The sequence below is a fragment of the Phodopus roborovskii genome, unplaced genomic scaffold (genome assembly GCF_943737965.1).
Source record: "Phodopus roborovskii unplaced genomic scaffold, PHOROB, whole genome shotgun sequence".
In the NCBI taxonomy this organism is placed as follows: domain Eukaryota; kingdom Metazoa; phylum Chordata; class Mammalia; order Rodentia; family Cricetidae; genus Phodopus; species Phodopus roborovskii.
The window spans coordinates 607,406-622,120 of NW_026126415.1; the positions used below are offsets into that span (position 1 = coordinate 607,406).

At 42.2% G+C, this 14,715-nt stretch overlaps 2 protein-coding genes across 3 annotated transcripts in view; one reads left to right on the forward strand and one right to left on the reverse strand.

Moving 5' to 3' along the window:
* Positions 1 to 14,715, forward strand: part of Slc38a9 (solute carrier family 38 member 9) — a 59,608-nt gene that overhangs the window by 23,599 nt on the left and 21,294 nt on the right. For both annotated transcript variants that reach the window (XM_051183068.1, XM_051183069.1), the window contains exons 6-9: positions 1,597 to 1,767; positions 5,034 to 5,093; positions 6,774 to 6,965; positions 8,939 to 9,046. In XM_051183068.1, the coding sequence (XP_051039025.1) occupies positions 1,597 to 1,767; positions 5,034 to 5,093; positions 6,774 to 6,965; positions 8,939 to 9,046 (531 nt within the window). The remainder of the gene's footprint in view (positions 1 to 1,596; positions 1,768 to 5,033; positions 5,094 to 6,773; positions 6,966 to 8,938; positions 9,047 to 14,715) is intronic.
* Positions 12,021 to 12,457, reverse strand: LOC127221154 (60S ribosomal protein L26-like). The gene has a single exon (XM_051183070.1). It carries the CDS (start codon positions 12,417 to 12,419, stop codon positions 12,036 to 12,038), a length of 384 nt encoding a protein of 127 aa, XP_051039027.1. The 5' UTR covers positions 12,420 to 12,457; the 3' UTR covers positions 12,021 to 12,035.

A 14,715-nucleotide genomic window follows, 5' to 3' on the forward strand; every position in this document is an offset into this window, starting at 1 on the left:
AGGACCAGCAGCGTTCTACGGTGTTAAAATCCTTAAAGCAGTTTCCATTTAAGTCGAGAGAACATGGGGTGCTCATCATTATTCATACGGGCTTTTGAGATATTATCGAATACTGCAAAAGAATTCTGGACTAATATGAAAACTGGAAAAGACAAGTAATTATAGCAAAGAATTTTATTAGAATGCTAACTGGTGCTGTGAGAATGAACGAGAGTCTGATAGTTGACTTCACCACAGCGCTGAGCCCTAGGGGTCGCACATAACATTCAGCAGGAGAATATTTGATGGGAGAAAAGCACAACTACCTAAATGTAAGAACTAAATCTGCACAAGTAGGAAAAACATGCTGTGTGGTTTGGAAGATTCACTATTGTAAACCATAAGAAAATCAAATGTATAAATTCAGTCCCATCTCAAACACAGTCAGAAAGTTAGAAATAAAAAAAGAAAGAAATGGAATGGAAGAATGACTTACCAGGTCTTAGAGCATACTATGTAGTCATTGTACTACGGCAGAGAGCTACCGTGTGAGAAACAGGAAGAAGGCAGAGCAAGGGCCAGAGAGATGGCTAAGTGGGTAAAAGTACTTGCTGCTCTCCCAGAGGACCAGGGTTGGTTTCCGGCACCTACTGGCATCTTACAACTGTCTGTAATTCTAGTTCTTGGGGATCAAATGCTCTCTTCAAGCCTTAGGTACCAGGTAGGCACATGTTAGACAGGCATGCAGGAAAAACTCCATACACATGAAATAAAAAAATGTTAATCTTTATATAAACTAGACTAGAAAGGGAAATGTAAATTTCAGGTGTATGAGTTTAATATGTCCTTTTCAGTGTGTGTGAAACTAAATACCAGCTGGGGGGAACCCTGTATGACATCTCACACAAAAATACATTCCAGACAGCATTCACACGAAATGTGAAAAATTAAAGGCATAAAGATAGTTAGAAGGAAATGTAGAAGGTTGTGCATATTGATCATTTCCATGATCGATATGGAAGATGTAAAAACTTTAAAGGGAATAGATCAGAAAGTTATGTAGCATTACCAGAAATCATCTCGGCAGGTGGTCTAGAGCACATTGTGCTGCAAGGTAGCATCCACACCCGAAGTAATCGATAGAGAAAACAAATTCAGATTTAATGATATAATTGCTAATCAAGGGTGGTTATCATCCTTCATGAAGAACTTTTCTGTGCTGTGTCTATATGTAAGCTTCTTCAAAGTCCATTCTTAGTTGGACATTTATAAACTAGAATAATTTTCATTTCTTTGTGGTTGTTCCTTTTAAGTCTAGCACCCCAATGGTTTGTTTTGTTTTGTTTTGCTTTACTAATTATCTTTCCTACTCTTAGTTATCACATGCTTTTTTTAGTTATAAAAAGTTATGATGCTATGTTTCTCAGATTATACTATTTCACCGATCACGTTTGTTTTGTTTTATTACATCCTACTTGCTAGTTTCCCCATAATGCATTCTTGTATTTGTTGGTAAAGTAGCCGTAATCTTTTGCTAAATGTTTTTAATTGGGGAATACAAGTTATAAATGTAGAGTATGTGACCAGTCTCATTCTCTATCTCTCATCTTTATCCAGGTTCATCAGACACAGCTACCTGGGAATACCCAGATGTCTGCAAGCATTATTTTGGCTCCTTTGGGCAGTGGTCAAGCCTTCTTTTCTCTTTGGTATCTCTCATTGGAGCAATGATAGTGTACTGGGTGCTTATGTCTAATTTTCTTTTCAATACTGGAGAGTTTATCTTTAGTAAGTATTAATAGAGTCTTTAACGAAATCACCTTCAAATATCATTGTAATATTTTAGTTCTAGCCTTACATTTTTATATGTAAAGTATCATATAATCCTGGGCAATATGCTTTGATTCAGCTTTTCTATGCTTATGATCTCAAATGACATTAAGTTTTTACATAAATAATTGTTTTATTCTGACTTTTTGTGATGTATTGCACTTATATTCACTTCCTGTTATGCTGTCCCCTTCCTCTTCCGGGCAGGCTCCCTTACTTTCAAGTCTTTGTTTCTGTCTCCCAGTGAGTTTCCTGAGGGTTGCTTCCACAAACGTGGGTGAAAGTTTGTTAACTGAAGCGCATGCACGTGTGCACCACTGATAGAGTCTCTCCCTCCCCATTAGTGGTCACCTGCATATATATTCTCATCTCATGAAGGGGTGGGCCCGAGAGCCAGCCCTCCTCCCGTGAAAGTGTATCCACCGGCCCAGTCTTATGACGCTATCACAACCGCTGTGAGTTCTAGACTAGAAAAACTTGTAGTTTGCAGAAGTCAGGGCGCCATCAGCATCTGACCCCCTCTGGCTCCTAAGGGTTTTTTTTTTTTGGTTCCTCTTCCAGAATGTTCCCTGAGCCATGGAGAGGGTGTTATGCTTGTCCTACTTATGACTGGGCATTCAACAGTCATTTATTCTCAGTGCTTTGGCTAGTTATGAGTCTCCACAGTTACCACTGACCACCACAAAATGAAGCATCTCTGGCCAAAGCTGACGGCGGTGCCATTTTACGGGCATTCACATAGTTTTATGTAGGAGGCAGTGTAACAGGGACATCATGTCCATTTAGCAAAACAGCAGCAGTAACTTCCCAGCGGGGTGTATGACCCCCCAATTGCACTCACTTTTAATAAGTGGTATTCCTCCTAAATTTCTAAGTACCATAAAGTATGTCTACAACATTTTAGTACTGAAAGAGAAAAGTCTATGTCATTCACTGGTGTTTGTTGCTGAAGACTTAGATGTTTCAACAGCAAATGGATTTTACTCACGGAAACGGTAGGAACTGAAATAGAATAATGAAATTTAAATGATGTATTATTTATGTACCACAGAACTGTTACCTGCTCCACTCAGCTCTAGAATTCTGAAGAGGGTGTTGACAACTCAATCCAAGTACTTTTATAATACTTTTAACTTGGATGCAGGATGTCCGTTTCAAGCTTTTTTTTTTTTAAACATTTATTTGTATTGTGTGTGGGGTGTGTGTGTGTATGTATGTGGAGGGGTGCACACATGCCAGGGCACATATGTGGAAGTGGGAAGTGGCATGAGAACTTGCAGGAGTGTGTTCTGTCCTTCCACCCCTGTGTTTCTGGGGTCATGTTCTGATTACATGCTAACCACACGTCCACCATCACTCTGTAGACATCTTAATAGAATGTATGCACTTTTATGTGGTGGTTCTCTCAGGATTTTGCTTTGTTTTTTTTTTTTTAAATCTTACTTTCAAATTAGTCATTTTTAGTTTTGTTTTGCACCAAGGTCCATAAGTGTTTTATATACATACATTTTAGAATCAACCAGCTTGACAAGTTCTACAAAATATAATTAGTTTTTGATTGACGTTGCATTGAATTTTTCAGTCAACATGCCATAATTATTATTAGGCTATTGATTTAGGATTAATAATAATTACAGTAGATTTATTGATGTGGAAAGAAATTGTGCTAGAATACTGAGTTTTCCTTTCCATGATCATTGCATAGTTTAAGTTTCTGTTTAATGACTCCTAAGTTTTTCTTGGTAAAAGTCTTACATCCTTTAGAAACACTTTTTGTTTGATACCTTAATTTGGTTTCATGAATGTAGTTTCAATTTATTATACAACACATACTTTTTGTTATTTAAAAATCAAGCGTTAAACAGAAAATTATGTGGAACCCACATGTTGGGCAGTGGTGGCACACACCTTAATCCCAGCACTGAGGAGTGGAGGGGGGCAGAGGTAGACAGATCGCTGTTTTAGACCAGCCTGGTGTGTTCCAGGTCAGCCAGGGCTGCCCAGTGAAACCCTGTCCCGAAAAACAAACAGACGGACGGACAGACAGACAGACCCACTGAGGAAAAGGGATCCACATGTCCCTCTCACTCAGCTCTAACAGCTGTCACTTTTGTTCTGTTCTAAGTAGTCTGCAATAGGGCTTTTAACCCCCTCACTTAAAAAGAGATTGCCCCTTGAGGACACTTTTTAAACATTTTATTCTTATTGGCTCTCCAATTAAATTGTAATATCAGATATTTTGTAAAATGTGTATTTATCTGTGCATTATGTTTTTAAAACAAATTTTGTCCTCCCCTCAGGAATGAATTTTTCCCCTTGGTAATATTATCACACCCATTGAGACACCATGAGCCTTGCTATGTGCCTCACTTCTCCAATTCAAATATTATTATAGCTATAAGGCATAAAGCATGGCCCTATCTCAAAACAAACAGACAAACAGGCCTGTCACACTGTCTACTTATCCTCATATTCACTATAGAATGGTGTGATCCTCATATTCTCTATAGAATGGTGTGATCCTCATATTCTCTATAGAATGGTGTAATCCTCTTATTCACTATAGAATGGTGTGATCCTCATATTCACTATAGAATGGTGTGATCCTCATATTCTCTATAGAATGGCGTGATCCTCATATTCTCTATAGAATGGCGTGATCCTCATATTCTCTATAGAATGGCGTGAATGGCGTGAATGTTCAGGACCTGCACACATGTGCGTTTGTCCTTTGTCCTCCCATCCAACTCAGCTGTTCTTACAAGCATGACAACTACTGTGCAGCCTCACTTTGTAAAAGTGTGTACTGTTCCTCACGAAAACGTTAAGGGATTTGCCACATAGGTTGGGCATGTATGGCTGTTGCTTTCCCTTTTGGCATACTTGAGAACTTTATATAAAATGTACCTGTGCTTCTAGAAATTAATGTTAAGTATATGAAAAATTGTATACGTTATCTTCTTTCCAGGCCTTTTGACTACCATTAATTCAGTCCTCCAGGTAGCTTTTTTATAACCTTGGCTTATATAAATTTTTCCCATATGGGCCTATGAAGTAAATGACATTATTATTCCTGTAGGCAAAGAAAACTAAAAGTGAAACTATGTAACTCAATAATATTATATACAGTGAATAACCATGTTTATAGACAAAAGACTTTAATGATGATGGGATTTGGCATGGTTCATTCATTGTTTAACTGTATGTTTGTCTTCAACTTATAGATTTTATTCATCACATTAATGACACAGACCCTATGCTAAGAACCAATGACAGCAACCCTGGTAAGTAGTAGTTTGGAACTGAGTTTGTTTCCTTGTCCCCAGCCCTGCTCCCAAAACGACTCAAAAAGAGCATGCATGACCCCCGTTTAGGTAAATAGTTAGGTAAAATAGTTGGGGAAATTGTTGTTGCATTACTGGGCTGCTGTGCAGCTATTGGCAGTGTGTTTCAGAATAGATGGATTTGTTAGAGCTAAGTGCTGAGTGTCATTTGGTGGCAGTGTGCGCACGGCATGTGGGAAGCATTGGGGCTGAGCGCAGGCATCACGAAAGAATAAAGATTAAAAAGCATGAAAATAAGCCTGGTGACCCGCCTCAGAGGGTGACAGGCTGGCGACCTGAGCTTGACCCTTCGGACCCACAGGGTTGAAGAAGGAACTGCTCCTTCAGGTTGTCCTGTGACCCCCACACACTGTGGTGTGTAAATGCACAACAAATAAGTCATAACTAATCAAGTGCCGAGAGAGAGGAAAGGGAAGCAAAGAGAAAGAGAAGACAAACATATTCTCCAGACTTCCCGGTTCTCAAGCTGTCATCTAGACTCTTAGGCTGCTGTAAGTGGGGTAAACTCCACAGTCTTGGATTGTTGAACTCTGAGTCTTTAGTTTTTACTAGTGTGGGGATCTCTGCTTTTAATTCCCTAACACATAGATTTGTTGTTGTTGTTGTTGTTTTTGTTGTTGAAAAAAAGAAAAAGGGGAGCCGGGCCCAGGTGTCGCACACCTCTAATCCCAGCACTCAGGCAGAGACAGGCAGATCTCTGAGTTTGAGGCCAGCCTGGTCTACAAAGCGAGTTCCAGGACAGCCTCCAGAGCAATACGGAGAAGCCCTGTCCCAGGAAAGGAAAGGAAAGGAAAGGAAAGGAAAGGAAAGGAAAGGAAAGGAAAGGAAAGGAAAGGAAAGGAAAGGAAAAAGGAAAGGGAAGGAAAGGAAAGGAAAGGAAAGAGGAAAGGGAAGGAAAGGAAAGGAAAGAGGAAAGGGAAGGAAAGGAAAGAGGAAAGGGAAGGGAAGGGAAGGAAAAAGGAAAGGAAAGGGAAGGAAAGGGAAGGAAAAAGGAAAGGAAAGGAAAGGGAAGGAAAGGGGAAAGGGAAGGAAAGGAAAGGGAAGGGAAGGGAAGGGAAGGGAAGGGAAGGAAAGGAAAAAAGAAGGAAGAAAAGGGGGATCAGTAAGATGGCTCAATGAGTAAAGCGTTTTCCCCCTGAGCCTGATGACCTGAGTTCAGTCCCAGGACCTACAAGGTAGAAGGAGAGACTGGACTCCGCCAAGCTGTCCTCTGGGCTCTGCACGTGTGCTGTGATGATCATGCATACACACAAATAACGAATCTAATCAAGTTTCTGAGAGAAAAAGCCTCTTACTGGGCCCTTGAATGCCAACAGGTACCCTGCATGTTACATCCCATATTACTGAGACACCACAAGCTCTGCATTTTCTGTCCAGCAATGGGGCAGAGGGGGCATTTTATGGAATCTTTCTCTTGTTCCTAACACAAGTGCATGCCACCTCTAAACTATTTTAAGATTCCCTTACCTTTGACTGTTCATATTTGGAGGAAAGATTCCTAAATTGTCTATATAACCCTCTTCCAGAAGTTCATGCTACCAGCTGAGCAGGGCCCGGCCCTGGGCAGACCGTTTCTCCAGCTTGTGTGGTCTAACCTCTGGCGTGTGTTTACTTTTGCAGTGATTTGTCCAAGCGCTGGGAGTGGTGGCTGTCCTTCCAACAGCTCCACGATTTCCTACAATGACACAGAGGTCCAGCGGTTTGAAGTGTGGTGGAATAAGTCCAGGACGGTGCCCTTCTACCTCATAGGGCTCCTCTTGCCACTGCTCAACTTCAAGTCTCCCTCCTTCTTTTCCAAGTTTAACATCCTAGGTAAGGCCCTGCCCTGGGGACTTCGGAGTGTGAGTGGGAGGGAGCTGCCTTCCCGGCTGCTCATATCTACTTACTTCATTCATTCACACAGTACTTTAATTTTGCTACCCTTTGCTTTTCTATACAGTTTGACACAGAAAAATGGGTACAACCATTTTAGGTGCCTTTTACCCTTTGGGAGTTGGTTTTCTTGGAATTACTAGGTTTCCCATTCTAACCTTGTGCAAATCATTTCCTGTCAGAGTATGGCTAGAGGAAATAGACTAAGGCCTGAGGACCAGACATCAAAATGGCTACTATAGGAACCCTCAGTTTTAAAGGGTGAAAGCACTGACAGTTGCTACAGAGTTTTCTGGGTTGTTTGTTTGTTTGTTTGTTTGTTTGTTTGTTTTGTTTTGTTTTCCTGTATTCGGTTTAAGAGTATTATGTAGCCAAGTGTGGTGATGAATGCCAGTAATCCTAGCACTTGGAAGGATAGAGTTCAATGTCATCCTTGGCTATGGAGATAAGGGGGTTGTGATGGGGGTAGGTATTGCACAGAATTGTCATCTAATTTTAAACATAGGAGATACCTTTTAGCTAAGTTTTTTTCTCATCCATCCATCCATTCATATAGTCTTGCAGATCAAATACAGTTCTTTAAAAACAAACAGACAACAGGGCCTGTCCTGCTGGGCAGTGAGCTCTGCTGCCGAGCTCCATGCAGCCCTGGCTTGGCTTCTAAGGTTTATTCTGCTTTTGTGCTGTTCTCTGGTTTTTGTTAATTAGCACAGTTGCCTCCTTAAGGATAAAGCTCTGTGCATGTCTCCTGTTTTACAGAAATCTCCAAAGGATGTTTCTGCCCTATTTAAGTTGACAAAATGACATTCTGTGAAAGGTCAGATCTGGTTAACTAAAGGAAATCTGGAGACCCTACTTACAAAGACTTGTTAGACGGTCTGTAGGATTTTACTTCCCCTTCTACGCAGTAGGCTGCTGTAGTGCACAGTAGCTAGGGTCCCAGGAGATAAAAGGAAGGGTAAAGATGGTCTCTCTGATTGTCTCCCTCAGAGCAGAAGCTGTAAGCCAGCATGAACACAGGGAGAAAGTGAGCTGTTACATAAGCTCGGCCTTCTGTCTTCGTCTTTCTGAATCAGCTAATCTCTAAACCCACAGTCCAGCTTATAGAGCTCCTTGTGGTTTCCTGACTCGAGGCTGATTTTCCAGTGGAACAAGTCTTTCACAAGCATATGAATTTACAGAGGGTTTGCTCAGCGAGACACCATGGTCCTCGGGCTTCCAACTAGACTACAAGACATTCCAACTGTAACTTCCTCACAGCAGTGGCTCCTGAGGGCATTCAGAACCAGGTCTGATTGTCCTCTGTAATGAATAACCCAGAGTCAGAGATACAGCTCACCGAGGGGCCACTTGCCCAGTTGTGTACCAATAGGGCTCTTAGTTTGATTCCCAATACCACAAAGACACTTTTTAATTAAAAATAACGATGCTCTAATTTCTACATTACTGAAAGTTCTGTGTGGCAGAACCTCGCATAGCTACTAGCTGTTTGGTCTCCTTGAATGCTTGCTACTTTTCCTTCTTACTTTCTTATCATTTCAAAATAACTTAAAACTTTTCCTGTGTGATGAGTGTCTCCCAGCACTTAACACATGGTTTCATGGTGTGTGTGTGTGTGTGTGTGTGTGTGTTTCTCTTGTATTACTGGCAGTTTTATAATGGATTCTGTTGTTGCTTGCAATGAATTCCTAAGTGCGCACTATTGAGATTCCTTGATCGTGCTCTCCTTAGACTTAATACCTAATTTTTCATTTTCTGATAACTCACCAGAGTAATTTCTATTCTTTAGAACCTAGCTTTTTCTTTTAACAAGAGTAGTGAAGATAATTTCTCCAGTCCTGATTTTTAAAGTAATTCATAAGATATGCAAAGATGGTAAGTGGCTTCTGGGTTTGTTTGTGTATCCCTTATAGGTACAGTATCCGTCCTGTATTTGATTTTCCTTGTTACCTTGAAGGCTATTCGCTTAGGATTCCATCTGGAATTTCACTGGTTTGTGCCAACAGAATTTTTTGTACCAGGTGAGTTTGTCAAAATAAGAAATAAATAAATAACCATAACCATGTGTCTTTAACTACTGTGAAATGTTAGTCTAAAACAGGTAATGCAAGGTTAATGCGGTAGCTCTTGCCTGCCAATCCCAGCATGTGTGAGGCTGAAACAGAGGGCTGCCGTGAGTTCTAGGCCAGCCTGGGCCACAGAGTGGGGTACTGCCTCAGAAAAACAAAAATAAATGAAACAAAATAGGACTACAGTTGGTATTTCTGGCAGCTAGGAATGACTGGGCTCTATCATCTTGGACTTGACACTTGATGATTGGCATTAATTTATAGTGTACTTGAAAAATCCAAACCTTCTCTAGGCTTTCGAAGGAACATACTCCTCGAATGTCAGAGATTTAGAACATCGTTATGCATGTTGATAATACTGCTCATTAAAATCACTGTTCCTGACTGGGCATGGTGGCACATGCTTTCAACCCGGTACTCAGGAAGCAGAGGCAGGTAGGATTACTGTGCATTCAAGGCCAAACCCTGTCTCAAGAAGAAAAAAAAGGAAGGAAGGAAGGAAGGACGGAAGGAAGGAAGGTCATTATCCCCTTGTGTGTTTTTCTGTAATTGTATTGTTTTCAGGTTAAGATTTATGATTATTAGATGGATTTCTGTCTCATTTCTCCTCCTGATTATAATGTGGAAATTGAGTTTCACCCAAATATAAAATACATAGGACATTTTTTTAAAAAGCACCAATAAAACAATGAATAAATTCTACTAAATAAAAGACAGATTAAAAAGTGACTACTACCATATTGGCCTCCAAAATCTAGGGACATGCTTGTGTCCTTCGTGCTGTGCTAAAATGTTTGAGCAGCACTCAGCCTCTTTGAGACTTTTGTCTTCGAAGGGACGTGTGGCAATAAACGCCCAGAGGAGGCCAAGCCCAGGAGCCCACCAAAGCCGTTTCAGATGGAGGTGCCCTGGGCACCCGGACTCCTGTGAAACTAAATCCTACTCCATTCCAGGCTGTCTTCCACAGTTACATTGCCTCCTCTGGACACAGCCAGCAGCTCCTCACGGAGCCATTGCACCTTGAAATCAACAGACAAGCCCCCCCCCCCCGGCACCACCAGTCCTGGCCAGTGGCCAGTTCCCTCTCCAGCTGTCCAAGGAGAGGCTGTGTGAAGAACCCGGATTAAGTGACGATGACTGAGCCAGCTTGATGTGGAAACGCTGCCTGCATCGAGACGACAGCGAGGTTGTGGACCTTCTGTGGGGCAACTGAAAGTCCGCCTCGAGTGCCTGTGGATGGGTATTGCCCTGCCCTTCGAGGCGTTTTGCGGCCTGTCTCTGCCCATCCCCAGGAAAGGATTTGCTGGTGGCAAAGTGTCTCTGAGGGAGTTCCAGTCTTTTCACCAAGGAAGGACAGAGTTGGAAAATGCCCCAGTGTGTGAGCGATGCCAGCAGAAAACACGAACTGCCAAAGTTGACATACAAAGATTCCCCTGGGGAAAACTAATGATAAGAGAGTAATACTCAGTTCTGTTATTGGTTTAGATAGACTGCTTCCTTTCTGTTCTTCAGTCAGCAAGCAATCTAGAATCTCGAGTCAGAGATCACGTCATTCTGATATTCATAGTTGGAGCTATTTTATCTGCCTGTTTCTTTGTTATAACCTTCCTAGGCTTCCAAGCTGTATTGAGTACATAGTCGTTGAAAATTGTTGCTTTACCATGACTACTTGTTTTCAGAACATTTGACTTTAGTAACTTTGATTTTTCCAAAGTACTGGGTCTTGGAAGGGTTTGTTCCTTCTTTAACCACAGCACTTGGGAGGCTGGCAGCTAGATCTCTGAGTTTCAGAACAGCCAGACCATGAGAGACCCTGTCTCAAAAAAGATTTTAAAGTCCTGATGAAAATGCCACTATTGGATTCTCCCACTAATTAGCAAAAACAGTTCAGTGTACTTTTTTAAAAATATTACATCATTGTGATTTATTGAGCATTAGTGAGGGAGGTTTCTCCTCATGATCAGAAACTGGAAATAGATACCCAGAGTTGACCTAGCAATTAAGAATATTTGTTGTTCGCTCTTGCAAAGGACTCACATTTGGTTTTGAGCACCTGTGTGGACTCAGCACCCACCACCTGTAACTCCAGCTTCAAGGGATCAGTGTTCTGTGGATACCTGTACTCACATGAACATACTCACACACAGGGACAATTACACATAATTAAACATAAATATATTTTTAAGAATATATAGCCAGGGTGGATAAACAGCTATCTGGAAAACAGAAAAGAAGAAATTCATTCATTTTCCACCATCCAGTTTTGTATGGTATGAAGGGGGAATTATCGAAGAGTAAATGAGACATAGTTTCCATCAGCATGCTTAGAGACTGCCTGAAGAATGAAATATGCTCTAAGTTTTCCCAGAGGCCAATTAAAAATCAAGAGGACATTGGAGAGGAGAAACCTTTACCATCCTCATGAAAAGTGCCATCATTTTTACAATTCTAACGATATTTATGTATTCTTGTTTCATTTACAAATGCTTATTACATTTACTTATTTATGCACATACCACAGCATGTGTGGGGAGGAGGTCACAGCACAGCTTTTGAAAGTTGTGAGTTCTCTCCTTGAACCTGTGGGTAACTGGGTTTTTACTGCTTATTGGTTATTGGGTTTCTGTTGCTGCCATGAAACACTAAGACCAGAAAAGCAAGTTGGGAAGGAAAGGATTCATTCATCTTATCCTTCCACACTGCTGTTCATCACCAAAGGAAGTCAGGACAGGAACTCAAGCAGGGCAGGATCCTGGAGGCAGGAGCTGCTGCAGAGGCCACGGAGGGGAGCTGCTCCCTGGCGTGCTTCCCCTGACTTGCTCAGCCTGCTTTTTTCTTTTTTTTTTCCACTTAAACCGTCTTTAATGAAATCTGTGTGTGAGACGCCCCTACTCCTGCATCTTCTCAATCGTTTCTTCCTTGTATTTGTCCTTCTCCTTTCCTATTGTCGAGACTTGGCTTTCCTTTCCAGGATCTTCTTGCGGTCTTTGTCCAGCTTTAGCCAGGTGATCACCACCTTGCTGGGGTGGATGCCCACATGGACAGTTGTGCCATTAGCCTTTTCTCGCTGTACTCGTTCAATGTAGATGACATATTTCTTCCTGTACACCTGGACCACTTTGCCAATCTGCTGACCTTTGTAGTGTCCTCGGACAACCTGAACTTCATCATCCTTTTGAATGGGCATAGATGGAACATTGTACTTCTGTCTCAGCTCTTTGGAAAGAGGGGAAGACATGATCTTCCTCCGAATGTGAGAAGGTGCACTGAAATGCCGTTTGCGGTTCTTGCTTCGGTCAGAAGGCACGAAGGGATTGAACTTCATTTTGGCGGCTGCGATCCAGCGATGGCCGCAGAAGCAAAGGGGTCCTCAGCCTGCTTTCTTATAGAATCCAGGGATCAGCCCAGGATGACACCATTCACCGTGAACTGGGCCCTCTCCCATCAACAATCACTAAGAAGATGTCTTACACTGGATCTTATGGAGGCATTTTCTCAGCTGAGGCTCCTTCCTTTCTGATGACTCTAGTTTGCGTCAAATTGAGGTAAAACTAGCCAGTGTGCTGGGTATGGGACTCAGGTTGTCAGTTTTAGCAACAAGAGTCTTCACTTGTTGAGCATCCCTCTTGCCCGTTATTCTTATTTCTAAACTTTTACTTTTTAGTGTGTCTGTCATCGCCCTTACTCTCGGGCAGTAGTTGGGAGAAAGATTCAGCCTCTACTTACGCATTATTCTCCTCTCCTGCTAACTCAAAGACCTTTATCTCCCAAGTAGTGCCGTGCAGCCAACTGGCTTTATGTATTGTCTGTGGTAACCAGCACTGATTTTATATCTCCAGCCCAGATCCCCCATGAAGTCCAGCTCACACCTTGCTATCTTCACTTCCATGTCCATGGATAGATCAAGCCTAAGCTGGCAAAGACCAAATGTTGGTTTCTTTCCATGCCCGTCCCTATCCGACAATGCTCTCAGCCTCCCCCAGCTTAAACGGAAGCTGTAGTTTTCCAGTTGCTTTGGTCATCACTGTATAGTTGTTGACCATTTTCCATCCACACCCAACCCATCTGCAGAGTGTGTCTTTTGTTTTTTACAACAGTTAAGAATGTAACTTCCACTGTCTCCTCAAAAAGAGCTATGTCAAGCGATTAATCTCTTGTCTGGGTTATTGTAGTGCTAATTAATTTTGTCTGTCTCCCCCACCCTAAGCTAGTCTACATCCAGCAGCTAGAGTTATATTTGCAAAACAACCCAAGCTGCTATGGTATTGCATGCTTGTGATGCCAGCCCTTAAATGATCTCCAGTTAAAGGGCAGCCTGAACTACTTAGTAAGACCTGTATTAATGCAAAGACAACAAAACCCAAACCAGAATGCACACAACTCCTTAAAGATTTCCCATCTCATTAAGAATGACAGGTCTTTGAACAAGGGGGAGCTCATGGACCCCAGACTGATAGCTGGGAAACCAGCATAGGACCAACCCAGACCCCCTGAATGTGGGTGTTAGTTAGGAGGACTGGGCAGTCTATGGGGCCTCTGGTAGTGGATCAGTATTTATCCCTAGTGTACAAATGGACTTTGGGAGCCCATTCCACATAGAGGGATACTCCCTCAGCCTAGACATGGGGGAGGGCCTGGGTCCTGCTCCAAATGATGTGACAGACTTTGAAGAACCTCCATGGATGGAAGGCCTCACCCTCCCTGGGGAGCAGAAAGGGGATGGGATAGGGGATTGGTGGGGGGCAGGGGAGGGTGGGGGAACTGGGATTGACATGGAAAACAAGATTGACCTGACTGCTCTCTCTGACTCACTCCCCACTGCTTTTCCCTCTCGCTCACTCACTGCGCCACACGGGCTCCCTTGCTGATTATGAAGATGCCAAGCACACTCCTATCTTGGGACTTTTCCTTGAAGCTCTTATTAGTACTAACCTTATAGCAAGCACCTGTGATATCTGTTAGTAATTCCTAATTCTAGTGAGTTAGAGTCTTGGGAGCCCCAAATTATTCTAATCCATTTGGCTCCTGAGCTTCACAAAATACCTAAAGTTACAGTAAAGGGGGATTTATCAAGAAATATTCTAAATGTTTTGGGTTCTTGAATTCAGATACCAACAATCTCCTTTAACTGGAACATTAAACTCTCTGAGAAAAGGAGTATTACTTATATTCTTTAAACTTCTGTATTACTGTTGTATCACCAAATTCTATGATACTTGCTGGTGCATACTGAATGCTCATAAGAAATAAGTGTTGCATCATTGAGATGCAGGTAAAGGCACCTGCTGCCAAGCCTGAGCACCTGAGTTCAATCCCCAAGACCTACCCTGTGCATAGAGAGAACTAGCTCCCTCAAATTGCCTTCTGACCACCAGATTCACACAGTGACATGTGTGCGCGCGCACACACACGCACACACACACACACGCACGCGTGCACATGAAAAGTAAAATAAAAATGTAAAGAAGTATTTATTGAATAAGTAAATGTGTTTATTTTACTTCCTCCTGAATCCCGTTAACATTGGAGTGAAGAGAGACATGATGAAGGTGAACTAGGGAATCGTAGGGACAGGCCGAGTGGGAAGCCAGAGCAAACTGTAAGAGGGGAGTGTTAGGTGG

Coding starts and splice junctions, on each gene's coding strand:
- LOC127221154 (XM_051183070.1), bottom strand. CDS start 12,419: ATGAAGTTCAATCCCTTCGTGCCTTCTGACCGAAGCAAGAACCGCAAA.